General features: G+C 42.1%; 1 protein-coding gene across 6 annotated transcripts in view; it reads left to right on the top strand.

Moving 5' to 3' along the window:
* Positions 1–13,763, top strand: part of ATF7IP (activating transcription factor 7 interacting protein) — a 103,218-nt gene that overhangs the window by 54,376 nt on the left and 35,079 nt on the right. For all 6 annotated transcript variants that reach the window (XM_084810056.1, XM_084810059.1, XM_084810055.1 and 3 more), the window contains 2 exons: positions 11,837–11,920; positions 13,016–13,161. In XM_084810056.1, the coding sequence (XP_084666182.1) occupies positions 11,837–11,920; positions 13,016–13,161 (230 nt within the window). The remainder of the gene's footprint in view (positions 1–11,836; positions 11,921–13,015; positions 13,162–13,763) is intronic.

Here is a 13,763-nt window from a genome sequence, read left to right as displayed (position 1 = left end):
CCCTTCAGATATCCTGGCTGCAAATGATTAAGGCCCTTTAAGGTTAATGTCAGCACTTTGAATTGGAGCCTGATACAAATTTGATAACCAGTGAAGTTGTAATAGTGTTGGTGCTATATGCTCTGTTTAGTGAGTCCATGTAAAGTCTGGCTGCTGCATTCTGATCCAGTGGCAGTTTTTGAACTCTTCTCAAAAACTGCTCCATGTACAGCACGTTTTTTCTGGATCTTAGCATGAATCCTTGTGGCAAGGTCTCCTTTTTCCAGGTAAGGATGTGGATGACGTACCAACCTAAATTAGTAAATATCATTCCTGGCCACTGCTACCACCTTGACATCCAGAAGGACTCTCCAGCTATAAACTGATCTTTAAGGGAGAATGCACCCTCATTCAGAATAAGTTGTACACCTCCTCCTAGATCAGCTTCCCCCACCCCCAGTTGTCTTTCTGTTTTGTCCAGCTTAATTTTCAGTTTATTTTTCCCCAGCCAATCCATTGCTAATCTAAAGCACCAGTTCACAATTTCCACTGCTTCCCTAGGATCTGATGAAAAAGACAGAGAGCTGGATATCTTCAGCATACTGATGACATCTCAGCTCAAATCTTTGGATGAGAGCAACTTCTCCTAGTGGTTTCACATTGATTTTGAACAGCATGGGAGATGAGCTTGGTCTCTGCAGCATCCTGAAGCCATGGGGTGGAACAGCTGTCTCCAAGTATCAGCTTCTGAGCCATCACCCTCCAAGAATAACCAGCACAACATACTTAGTGTCATCGCCCCCCCCCCCCCAGTGAAGCATCCTAGAAGAATTTCATAGTCAGTGGTATTAAAAGCTGCTGAGAACTGGAGAATCAAAAGAATTGGATTCCCCTTGGTGCAGATCATCCACTAGAATGACCAAGACGATTTTAGTCCCAAATCAAGGCTAGAAACTGGATTGAAATGGATCTAGGTAATTATTCCTTTGTATAATTATCTATCTGGCCATTCATAGTCACTAGAATTGAGCATTTTGGCTTTGCCCTGCTGTTTAAAACCCATATTCACTCTTACTTCATTTGTAGTAACAACAGAGAAGAAACTGCTCTTTGTTACTGTGATTTCTATGGCATAGTTTCTTAAATGGACACTATTCCAAGCTGAATGCCACTCACTATGTAAACTGCAAAGAACATCAGGACACAAGCATTGTGGGCTCACCATTTCAATGGCTGTGGCTAGCCTATCATTCCAAGGACATACCAGATACTGACAGCATTCACTGAACGAGACACATACTGCCCTGAAATTTTTAAAATCTCCATCACTAGGGTCCATCAGTTTCTGAGAGCAACCCATCTTAATTGGTTAAAAGAATTTCGGGAGATATGGGCCATAGCTATTCATTGACCGGTTAACAAACTGACTGTGATGAAAGAGACCTTAATGCCTCAACTACCAGAGTACTTGTTTCAAGGCCAGTGCCTTATTTATTTGGTTAATTTCTGTGTTGCCTATCAATATAAATATTCTCAGGGCAGCTCATAATAAGACAAAATACAATAAAAACCAACACAATGGTAAAAAATCAACAATTTAAAAGTCAAAACAGATAAAACTGGCAGCATTAAAATCAACACAGCTTTAAAAGCCTGAGTGAATAAAAAGATTTTTGCATGGTGCCAAAAAGATAGCATAGTAGACACCACTTAAACTTGGGGAGAGAATTCCATAAATGAGATGGCATAGCTGAGAAGGCCAGCTCCCCAGTCGCCGTCTTACTTTGGTGGTGGGGGTGCCTGGAGGAGAACCTTAGATTATTATCTTAGTGCAAAGTCAGGCTGATATGGAGGTAGCCTCAAGCCCTGTAGGGTTTTAAAGATAATCACAGCACTTGGAATTTGTGTTTGTAAACAGTGGGTGGTGTTCCCATTCACTAGTCCCAGTAAGAAGTGTTGCAGCCATCTTTTGTCCTAGCTGAAGTGTCCAAGCAGTTTTCAAAGGTGCCATATGTACAACCCATTGTAGTTACCTTATCTGGAGATTACCAGCAGATGGATAATAGCAGTCAAGCTATCTCTGTCTCAGGTTGGCTGCAGCTGATCTACCAGCTTCAGCTAGTGAAAAGCACTCTGACATCACTTAGGCCTCTACTGACAAAGCTAGATCTAGAAACATCCCCAAAGTGTGTACCTTATCCTTTTAGGGGAAGTGCAATCCCATTCAGAACTCTATCTCTCTGGTTAGACAAACCACCCAGCAATAGTACTTCTGTCTTGTCTGTATTGAGCTTCAGTTTATTGGCTTTTATCCAGTCCATTGCAGAGTCTAGGTACCAGTTCAGTGCATCATGTGACTCAGATCTAAAAGACAAATACTTGTCATCAGCATGTTGATGACTCCTCACTGCAAATCTCCAAACGTCCATTTCTAGTGGCTTCATGTAGATGTTAAAAAGCATAGACTGTACTTCTCCAAGCATCTTGTCTACATTGTTGGGCTATAACAACTGGAACTCTCTTAATAAAACACAACCAGACAGAGCCACGGACATCTCCCTAGACTGCATTGCAGAATTAGCTCCACCCAAATCAAGGAAGATAAAAGTAACTTGTGTCCTCATAGAGTTTAGCAAGCATGTTATAGCATGCCTCTGAGAGTTCCTTCACTTGTAGACCAAGCTGTAAAAAAACCCCTGAACCATTTATTCAAAGTTTGCTGGATAACATTCTGAAGATGCAATGGTAGAAGAAAAGTAATGCTTTGCTGTCATCATGGACTTCACTGCCATCAGATTGTAGATTTGCCAATAAGCTCTTGTGATCTTATATGAAGGTTTATATGAAGTTCTACGTCACTTGCATTTTGGCTGTCTTTCTACCTGCTTCATCACCCTTAGCTCTCTGGTAAACCAAGGACACAGGTGGGCAGAATAGGGAACTTATGAACGATCATATCAACTACCCAGGTCATTTCTGTATCCCACAGAGTGGCTAGGGTTTTGACAGAAGTGCAAGCCATGCCAGATAGAAACTCCAACAGATTCCATCAGCCTCTGAGGGCAGATCATTCTGATAGGTCCACCATTCCTGCAAAGGAGAATAGCTTCTTCCTGTTGAGGTTTAAACTACCAGTAATGTGACTATAACAAAAGAGAAGCAGAAACCTCTCCCATAACCAGGTCACAATTTCCCTATCCATTGCAGAACAAGTCCAGAGTGTGACCAGCAACATGTGTTGAACAGATGACATGTTGGGACAGTCCTAAGTAGCAGTGAAGTCCTGAGTAGCTCCGACAAGGCAGCCTTGGCTTGAACACTGAGATCTTCCAAGGCCATAAACCGGGTGGGTGGGGGGTCTCAGTATTAAGTTAGAGATCACCTCTGTCAGCTCAGGTAGGGAGATTGTTAGACAGTAGGGGTAGTCAGTACACTAACAATCTCCAATATGCCCTGAGTGCCCAACAGAAGGTGCAGATAGGAATTCCTGTAGACCAGAGCAACCCCCTCTCCCCCTACCATAAAGTCTTTTCATACTGCACTGAGAAACCAAGTGGACACAGTGAGAGAGACCAGCGTTGTGGAGCTGATCCATCCAGGTCTTAGTAACTCAAGTTCAGCACCCTAATCTACAGTCAAGTCTTGGATGGCTGTTTTTATTATGGACCAACCTGGCATTAAGCAATATTTGTCTATTTATTATATTTCTATACTGCCTAATAGCCAAAGCTATTAGATGTGAGGGTGCATATTGGCAGGGCAACTTTGGTCAATGGGGCTGGGGAAAGTAACTGAAGAGGGAACAAGTTTTAAGTGGCTGATCTCCCTTTTTCTCACCTGGTCCAATTCCTAAGTCCCAACATCATATCTCCCCATGCCTACGATAATGTATTGGGGTCCCTGGACACATAGAAGACAGGATGCTACAACAAGTTAGATAAAAGTATAATTTAGCAGCAGCTAAATAAAATATATTATGCGTGAGGTACCAAGCAGGAGTATGCAACCGCAATCAGTCTTGGGCATTCATCTACTAGATACAGTTACGGAGTTTTCAGAAACCATATAAACCACCTGGTGGTCAATACTCCCATGCTGCTATTGCACCACTTGAGGTGGCTCCCAAAGTGGTAATCCTCTCTGTGTCTTCCCTGCTGTCTATGTCTAGCTCAGGTAATATCTTTTTCTCCCAGAAGTGCCAGCTCACTGAGCGTGAGGAGCCCCAGTGATGAAGCATTTCAGCCCTAGTGACAAAGCATCAAGGTAAAAAAAGTATTTTAGCACACAAGCAAGTTAAGCACCATGAAACTTTAGCAACAGGGCAAGGAGGCCAGAGCAGCTGACTCTTCCCCTAGTAAATAACCAGTTTCAGAGGTAGGAATCCATCAGGGGTGTGGGGTCTATCCAGTTCTGGATAAATGCATATTACGGTAACAACAGTTTTAAGTTTCTCAGTGGTGTAAATTACTGTGCCCTAGAACAGCTGGTCATGGAACTGACCAGACTGGAGGTGACCCTGGATTTAATCCTAAGTGGTGGACATGCAGGACCTAGTGGGAGATGTGACTCTTGTCAAACCAATTAGAAACAGTGACCATAGTGCTATCAGATTTAATATATATTTAAGTGGAAAATTGCCCAGGAAGTCTAACACAGTCACATTCAAAACAGGAAGCATCTCTAAAATGAGGGGACTAGTAAAAAGAAAGTTGAAGGAGGGAGCCAAGAGGGTTAAATCTCAAAACCACAATAATAGAAGCTCAGCTAAAATGTATACCACAGGTTAGGAAAGGTAGTATCAAGTCCAAGTGGTCACCAGCATGGTTAACGTGCCGTGTCAAGAAAACTATTAGATAAAAGAAGGCTTCCTTCAGAAGATGGAAATCTTGCCCAAGTTAGGAAAACAAAAGGGAGCACAAGCTTGCACTAAGGCAAGGCAAGCAGATAATAAGAGGTACAAAAAAAGCATTTTGATGAGCATATCACTAACAACATCAAGGCCAACAATACAATAAGGAATTCTTTAAATATATCAGAAACAGGAAACCAGCTAGAGAGGCAGTTGGACCATTGGATGATAATGGAGTTAAAGAAGGATAAGGAGATTGTGGAGAAGCTGAATGAATTATTTTCAACTGTCTTCACTGCAGAAGATATAAGACAGATCCCCGTGCCTGAACTGATGTTTTCAGGATGGGAGTCTGAGGAACTGAGGCAAATCACAGTGACAAAGATGACGTTCTTGACATTATTGACAAATTGAAAGCTAATCAATCATTGGGCCTAGATGTTATTAATCCTAGAGTTCTTAAAGAACTCAAATGTGAAATTGCTGATCTTCTAACAAAAGTAAGTAACATGCCTAAATCAGCCTCCGTACCAGGACTGGAGAATAGCCAGTGTAAAAGGATTTTTGAAACGGATTAATTTCAGGCCAGTTAGTTTTACATGTGTTCCCAATAAATTGGTTGAAAGCATTATTAAATATTATGTTAGCAAGCATATAGAAGGACAAGCCCTGCTGAAAAAGAATCAACATGGTTTCTGCGAAGGTAAATCCTGTCTCAATAACCTTTTAGAGCTATTTGAGAGTATCAGTAAACATGTAGACAGGGGTGATCTGGTAGTCATTGTTTACTTGGATTTCCAAAAGGCTTTGACAGAGTCCCTCACCAAAGACTCCTGAGCAAATTTGGCAGTCATGGAATAAGAGAACTGATCTATTGCAGTTCAGTAACTGGTTAAAGAACAGAAAGCAGAGAGTAGGAATAAATGGTAAATTTTCCCAATGGAGGGATGTAAACAGGGGGGTCCCACAAAGATTGTATTGAGGACAATGCTTTTCAACTTGCTCATAAATGATCTGGAATTAGGAGTGAGCAGTGAGGTAACCAACTTTGCTGCTGACACAAAATTATTTAGAGCGGTTAAAACAAAAATGGACTGCAAAGAGTTCTGAAAGGATTTCTCCAAACTGGGAGAATGGGTATCAAAATGGTGAATACAGTTCAGTGTAAGCAAGTGTAAAGTGATGCATGTTGGGGCAAAAAATCCCAGCTTCACATATACACTGATGGGATATGAGTGTTGACTGACCAAGAAAGATATCTTTGGGTTTTGGTGGACAGTTAATTGAAAATGTCAACCCGGTGTGTCGCTGTTGAGAAAAGTGCAAAATCCATGTTAGGCATAATTAGAAAAGTAATTGATAATAAAACTGCCAATATCATACTTCCCTCATACAAACCTATGGTGCTTAGAATATTAAGTACAGTTCTGATCACTGCACCTCAAAAAGGGATATTGTCGAGCTGGAAAAGGTGCAGAAAAAGATAACTAAAATGATCGAGGGGCTGGAGTAGTTCCATTATGAGGAAAGGTTACAGTATACAGTATATATACAGAGGTGTATAAAATTATGCATGGTGTGGAGGAAGTGGACAAGGAAAGGTGTTCCCCCTCTCATAATACTGGAATCCAAGCTCATCCCATGAAGCTGGGAGATTCAGGACAGATAAAAGGAAGTACTTCACACAGCGCATAGTTAAGCTGTGGAATTCCCTACCACAAAATGTAGCGATGGCCTCCAATTTGAATGAGTTTAAAAGAGAATTAAACAAATTCATGGAGGATGAGGCTAATGATGGTTACAATTTCTGATGGCTATATGTTAACTCCAGGATCAGAGGCAGTACACGTATATATATATATATACCAGTTGTTGGGGAACAGAAATGGAAGGGCGCTATTGCACTCATGTCCTACTTGTGAGTTTCCCACAGGCAGCTAGTTGGCCACTAGCATGATCTAGCATGGCTCTTACATTCCTAAGTGACAAAAAGGGGAAGAGATACTTGTGGCCAGGTGTTGTTGCCCTCACCTCAGCTGAATGACAGAATTCGGGCTCCTTAGCTTAACTTGTCAGTTCAGTCCTTTTTTCCTTTTGTGGCTATTCTTAGGGACATAGAGGCTGGATGGGATGTAAACGATCTCACCCCGCCCCCAGCATTTCCAACTACCACTGGTGTCTCTGCTATAGATTAACTAGGGATCCAGCCAGCCAAGTAGAATTTCTGGTCCTTGGCCTCAGCTCCCACCATAGGATTCACCCAAATTGTTGCTGCCCCTCTGGCAGCTGTCTTCAAGGCAGTAGCTATTTATAACAATTCAGAGTGTGACCTACCTACAAATTCATCACTCTGTGGGGCAAGTCTTTACTTTGTTAGTCATTTAATCACTGCCAGATCCATATAGAACTCTCAACACAGACCCTTTTTAAATACCCAAAAATTGAATAACCTTAAAACTAAACCTAAGGTCCTCCTAATTATCTCAGCCAGGGGAGTGGAGATTGGGGTTGGGCAATAATAACAGAATCTTCAGTCTATCCCTCAACTTCTTTTAGTTTTGTTTTACTAGGATTCTTGGCAGGGAGTCTCTCCAGCCTTAAGCAGACGTGCATCGCTTTCTTTATATATTAGCTCACCCTCCTTGGTTAGGGAAACATATGTGAGACAGACATATGTGTGTACAAACATATGCACAACTTGCCCAATTTATTTCTACCTCTGTGGGAAGGGGAGTGATTGTACAGATTGGTCCAGGCCTCCCTTCTCTCAAGTAACTTCTTTGGTATGGTGACAAGGCAGGCATGTTCTGTTTTGTTCCACTATGTCCCTAATATATGGACCAGTCTCTCTGGACTTGTAGAATTTCTTTCTGATAATAAGTGCACTTCAAGCAGCTACTGGAATTATTCCCATCCCTGCCTTACTGTATATGATGGAAAAGGAAGGCATTTGATAGAATCATAGAGTTGGTCGGGACCTTGGGAATATTTAGTCCAACCCTCTGTTCAGTGCAGGCCCTGTACTGCACATTGCAGCTATGACATCCCTGACAGATGGCTATCCAGCCTCTGCTTAAATATCTCCATCAAAGGAGAACTCACCAGCTCCTAACGCAATCTGTTCCACTGCTGAACAACTCTCAATGTTAGGAGGTTTCTCCTAATGTTAAGCCAAAATCTGCTTCCCTGCAATTTCCACCCATTGATTCTAGTCCTGCCCTCTGGAGCAACAGAGAACATCTGCTCCATTTTCTGCATGACAGCCTTTTCGATATTTGAAGATCTATATCATGTCTCCCCTTAATCTTCTTTTCTCCAGGCTAAACATACCCAGCTTTTTCAAATGTTCCTAAGAGGACTTGATTTCCAGACCACTCATCATCCTGGTTGCTCTTGTCTGGACACATTCCAGCTTGCCAGTATCCTTGTTAAAATTGGGCACCCAGAACTGGACCCAGTGTCCCAAATGCGGCCTGACTAACACAGAATAGAGTGGAACTATTACTTCCTGTGATCTGGACACTATGCTCCTGTTAATGGAACCCAAGATTGCATTGGCTTTCTTTCCTGCTGCATCACTGCTGGCTTATATTCAGCATGTGATCTACTAAGACACCTTGGTTCTTTTCATAGAATCATAGAGTAGTAGAGTTGGAAGGGGCCTACAAGACCATTGCATCCAACCCCCTGTTCAATGCAGGAATCCAAGTCAGAGCATCCCTGACAGATGGCTTGTCCAGCCTCATCTTGAACGTTTCCAGTGTGGGAGAGCCCACTACCTCCCTAGGTAATTGGTTCCATTGACGTATTGCTCTAACAGTCCGGAAGTTTTGCCTGACGTTCAGCCGGAATCTGGCTTCCTGTAACTTGAGCCCATTATTCTGTGTCCTGCACTCTGGGATGATCGAGAAGAGATGCTGGCCTTCTTCTCTGTGACAACCTTTCAAGTACTTGAAGAGCACTACCCTATCTCCCCTCAGTCTTCTCAAGGCTAAGCATGCCCAGTTCTTTCAGTCTCTCTTCATAGGGCTTCCAGTTCCTTTATTACTCTAGGTGTTCCTTGACCATATACCTGTCATCTCAAGCATATCTCAATCTCAAGCAGCAGTCCTGCTCCATCAGCCTGTACTTCGCCTTTGCCAGGGGGCTCATAGACCCTCTTTCCAGAGAAGACTGAGCCAAAGTAGGAATTAAGCACCTCTGCCTTTTCTTTGTCATCTGTTATCCTTTTGCCATCCTTATTTAATAGCTGAACAACCATTTCTTTCCTCTGCCTTTTACTATGCACGTAGCTGAAGAAAGCCTTTTTGTTGTTTTTCGCATCCCTCGCTAACCTCACTCGTTCTCAGCTTTAACCCTGACGCCATCCCTGCAATTCTGTGCTACCTGCCTGTACTCTTCCTTTGTTACTTGGCCTTTCCACTTCCTTTATGTGTCCTTTTTTGTTTTCAGGTCATCCCTAAGCTTTTTGTGAAGCCACACTGGCTTCTTCTGTTGTCTTCCACCTTTTCTTCTTTTTGGAATTGTTTGTAATTGTGCCTTGAGAATTTCCTTTTTTAAAAGCTCCCACCCATCTTGGACTCCTTTTCTCATTAGCGTCGCTTGCCATGGGACCTTACTGATCATTGTTCTGAGTTTATTAAAATCAGCTTTCCTAAAATCCAGGGTGTGCGTTTGACTACACTCAGCTTTTGCTTCCCTTAGGACCAAGAACTCAAGTACAACATGGTCGCTGTCCCCCAAGGTTCCTGTAACTGCTACTTTCTCCACTAAGTCATCTCTGTTGGTTAGGATCAAGTCAAGGATAGCTGATCCTCTAGTTCCTTCCTCTGCTTTCTGTAGGAGGAAGTTATCCGCCACACAAGTCAGGAATTTCCTGGAGGGGCCATGTTTTGCAGAATGTGTCTCCCAACAAATATCGGGGAAATTGAAGTCCCCCATTACTACTACATCATGCTTCCTGAAAACATTGGCTATTTGCTTTTCAAAAGTTTCATCCTCGTCTTCTCCTAGATTGGGTGGCTGGTAGTAGACTCCGACCACCGTGTTCCTTTTATTCTTTGCTCCATTTATTTTGATCCAGATGCTCTCGATGGGGGTACCAAGCTCATCCTCCTTTATTTCTGTGCAGAGATATGTATTTTCCACATAGATGCTCACAAACTGACTGGATTTTGCCCGGTTTTGACCTCAGTTGACTGGTCTGTAGTTTTCTGAATCTACTTTTTCCTTCTTCTTGAAGATGGAGACAGCACCTCACCTCTTCTCCAGCAGTTCTCAAAGATTACAGACAGTGGCTCTGAAATAATATCCACAAGTTTCTGCAGCACCCAAAGATATAATTCATCTTGCCCTTGAGATTTGAACTCGTTTACAGTGGCTTAATGCTCTCTAATTGTGTCCTTCCTCATTCTGGGCTGAAATTCCCTCTGTATATAATTTGTTCTTATCCCAGATTGAACACAACTCCCCTTGTGGGAGAGGACTGAGACAAAATAGGAGTTGAGTAGTTTTGCTTTCTCTCCATCACCTATTAACAATTCACTAACTTCCCTAAGTGCCAGGTGTACCCCTCCCTTGATCATCATCTTGCTTCTAACATAGCAAAAGATTCTGTGATTTTCATGTTTCTCCCCCTTCCTTTGGGATTATATCACTGCATTATTGCTGGGCATAAAATTTGCATATCTTCAAATACTTCACAATAATAAGCAAAATGGGCCACTTGGTACTGCATCAGACAGGGCCCTCTTTCTTTTTTCTCTTGACCTTCTAATGTAGGAGAATGAATTCTGGATTTTGCATGTCTTATTTTCAAGACATTTGGCAGCTCAAAGGCAAGGTAGTTAAGAGGATCTAAACTAGATTTGTAGCTGCAGCCTGACCTTACAGGGTTCTTTTAATAGGTCATCCTTAATTGTGAAATAAGATTTAATAAATAAAAAATCTACAGATCTTTGCCATCTCTTTGTTTCAAGTGAAAGGTATGCTTTTAGTGTTATCCTTCCTCAAATACTAACATAAACACACAATTGGAATTTTATCTTGCTGAAGCTTTTAGGTAGAGACCTGAAACTTGAAAAGAAATGTGCCATTATCCCAGTGATTAGCACTGGAATATATCCAGTAATTTGAGTGTTAAATGAGAACCAGGCCCAGTCCACCTCAGGAGGCACAGGAATGGCTAATTGCGTACTGTTCCACCCCCGCCAGGAGGGCTCATAGCCATTGCCGCCATTGGGTGCTCTGGAGAACCCGTTAGCTGCTTTCCCACTGTGGCATTTGCTGTAGTGGGAAAGTCAGGCTCTTCAGAACAAGCGTCACACAAATGCCACAGCGAGTGAGCGACTGATGGGGGCTCACCAGAGCAGCTGCCCATCCTCTGTTTTTCTCTGAGGATCCCCTCAGAGCAAAACAGAAGATGGATAGTTACTTTCAGCCACCTGCCCTCTGGCTTGTGCTGAGAATCCTGCAGGGAATTTCCTGGGACACCTCTCCTCTGAAGCAGCTGTCCATCCTCTGGAATTTATCCAGAGCTAACAGAGGACAGGCGGCTGCTCTGAATGAGAGGTGTCCTGGGAGATCACCTGCAGCAAGGTGATCTCCAGTACTCCACATCCAGGCAGTGAGAAAGGACTCCTCAGAACTAGGCAATACCAACAGGTGGGGTGTGACAGCAACATGACAGCAAGGTAGCTAGGTGGCGTGTGCGCTCTCCTGCTTCAGGTGGTAGGAGAGCTTGTGCCAGCGCTGATGAAAAGTGAAATATTACAAAAATGTGGTGGTTTAATTGTTCGAAGAAGTAATGCTAAAATGTAACTGCTTAATGTCATAGAGTTTTTTAAACCAAAAATTCAGTTTATTTCTTCTGTGCATGCAACTGTACAGATAGGAAGTGAACTGATGCACCCAAAGAAGTAACTGTCAAGACCTTTTAAACACAAACTTGGGGTGGACAGGGCGGTGGGTTTGCTCAATAAGGTAAAATAAGGTTTGTCTTTCTCACAGAAGATAAAGAGGAGGAAAAAAAAGATCTAGACAAAGTGGAAGAAAAGGAACATGACAAGGAGGAAGAGAGGCCTCCAGAAAGAGGTATGTATGGCAAAGATGAGAGAATCATATTGCTGTGAAAGGAATTATATTGCTCTATTCCTGTATTCAAACTGTGTTTGAAAGCAGTATATCTAAGTGTAATATTCAATAAATGTTGCAGCATTCCTTAATAGGAGTGCTTCTGTCCAGGTTCCTAGCCAGCCTGGAACAGGAGCCTTGTAGTCTGTTCATTCCTGGGGTGAAGTGAGGGGTAAGGAAAAAGGGACATATCTTTCTATCCCCTCAGCCCCCAACTTTCCCTGGCTGTGCTGTATAGTACTAAAGGGCTCAGGTCTGGATTAGCTGCCAGCCCAAAATGTAAGTATTTTATACCTGTATAGCAGGAGTCCTCCAGAGTGATAATGGTGTTCTTTTTCCTTTCCTTCCTCCTGAAATGCCCTAACCCTATAGTGCAGGGAGGGTGGTCTTTCAACCTCATGTTATGAATCTCTCGCCCCCACCCCAGTTCTTCATATAAGCTGCTAAGGGATTTGAATAAGCTCATTTACTTTTCTCCCTCTCAACTCCCCAACTGACACTTCAATATTCCATATGTCCTGGAATCTCACAGATCTATGTCAGGTTGTTTTACTTTTTATTTAGAACTTATATCTGTGTTTCTAGGCAATCTTGTGAGTATGTAGAAACCATTGCCTTATGTTTGGATGGCCCTGTTTTGTTCAAGCTGATAGGCATTTCCTAGTGATCCTACTGATCCTAAGAGCTCACAATTCACTTCCAACTTTCCAAGCATGCTGGGGATAACTACTGCTGTATCCATTATGTTTCCAGTTTAATTTTAGTGAGCATATATGTTCAAAAGTCTTGTCTTATAAGGCATCTTCCCTACTATTTCAGTCCTGATATCCATCAGTTTATTAGTTATTTGCCACAGAGAATATCCTTGTGGTCAATAAGGTATCTTACCAACTGCATTTTGGGGAGAGAGAGCCATGACCTTTTTTGCTTTTTTCTAATTTCCTGATTTGTTTGTGATATTGAATTATTTGTGTTTATATTGTAATCTGCCTTAGAAACACCATAATTGTGAAAGACGGCCCAGAAATCTATTAAATAAAAATAAATAACTTCTAGGTGAGGCCTCAAGAAGAAAGCGTTCCAAGTCAGAGGATATGGACAATGTCCATTCTAAACGCCGTCGATATATGGGAGAAGAATATGAAGCAGAATTTGAAGTAAAAATTACAGCCAGAGGGGATGTTCATCAGAAGCTAGAGAAGGTAGCGTTGATTTTCCTCTTCTGCTATAGATATTTTGCCTTTTAATTAGTAGCACTTTCTCCCTTTCTTTTCCAGCTTCATCAGACTCTCAGGATACTTTGTTTAGAAGATTAAAATATGTGACTGGCTTACGCTGAATGAGTAAAACAGAACTATTGATTGGATATGTTACTGTGTTCCCACTGAAGAAGAAGAAGAATATTGGGCTACTCCAATATTTAATACTATCATTATTTTGTTTAATGACTGGGCAGTAAATTCCCCTTTTTGGCCCTTTGTATCAGGGATGGGCACAGGGTAGACAATGGATCACTGGCCAATTTCTGGTGGATCGCGTAGTGTCTTCTTGTTGCTGGAATTCTTGCAAAGAATGTTGGATTAAAACTGCAGTCCTAAGTACACATCCTAAGGAGTAAGTCTCATTGAACTCAGTGGGACTTACCTAGTCCCATATGCATAGTATTGTACTGCATGTGGACCTTGAACTGTTACAGTATTTTTTATTTTATTGTATTCATTTCTTTACTGGATCTATATACCGCTCCACATCTAAACAGGTTCTGGAGCGGTGAACAATAAAAGATAAAATGATTAAAAGATAG

Source organism: Heloderma suspectum, chromosome 7, assembly GCF_057233095.1.
Source record: "Heloderma suspectum isolate Gila_16-S chromosome 7, 16-S_ref, whole genome shotgun sequence".
Classification (NCBI taxonomy): Eukaryota; Metazoa; Chordata; class Lepidosauria; order Squamata; family Helodermatidae; genus Heloderma; species Heloderma suspectum.
Note: the sequence above shows the minus strand (reverse complement) of the source record. Positions and strands in the feature narration are given on the sequence as shown.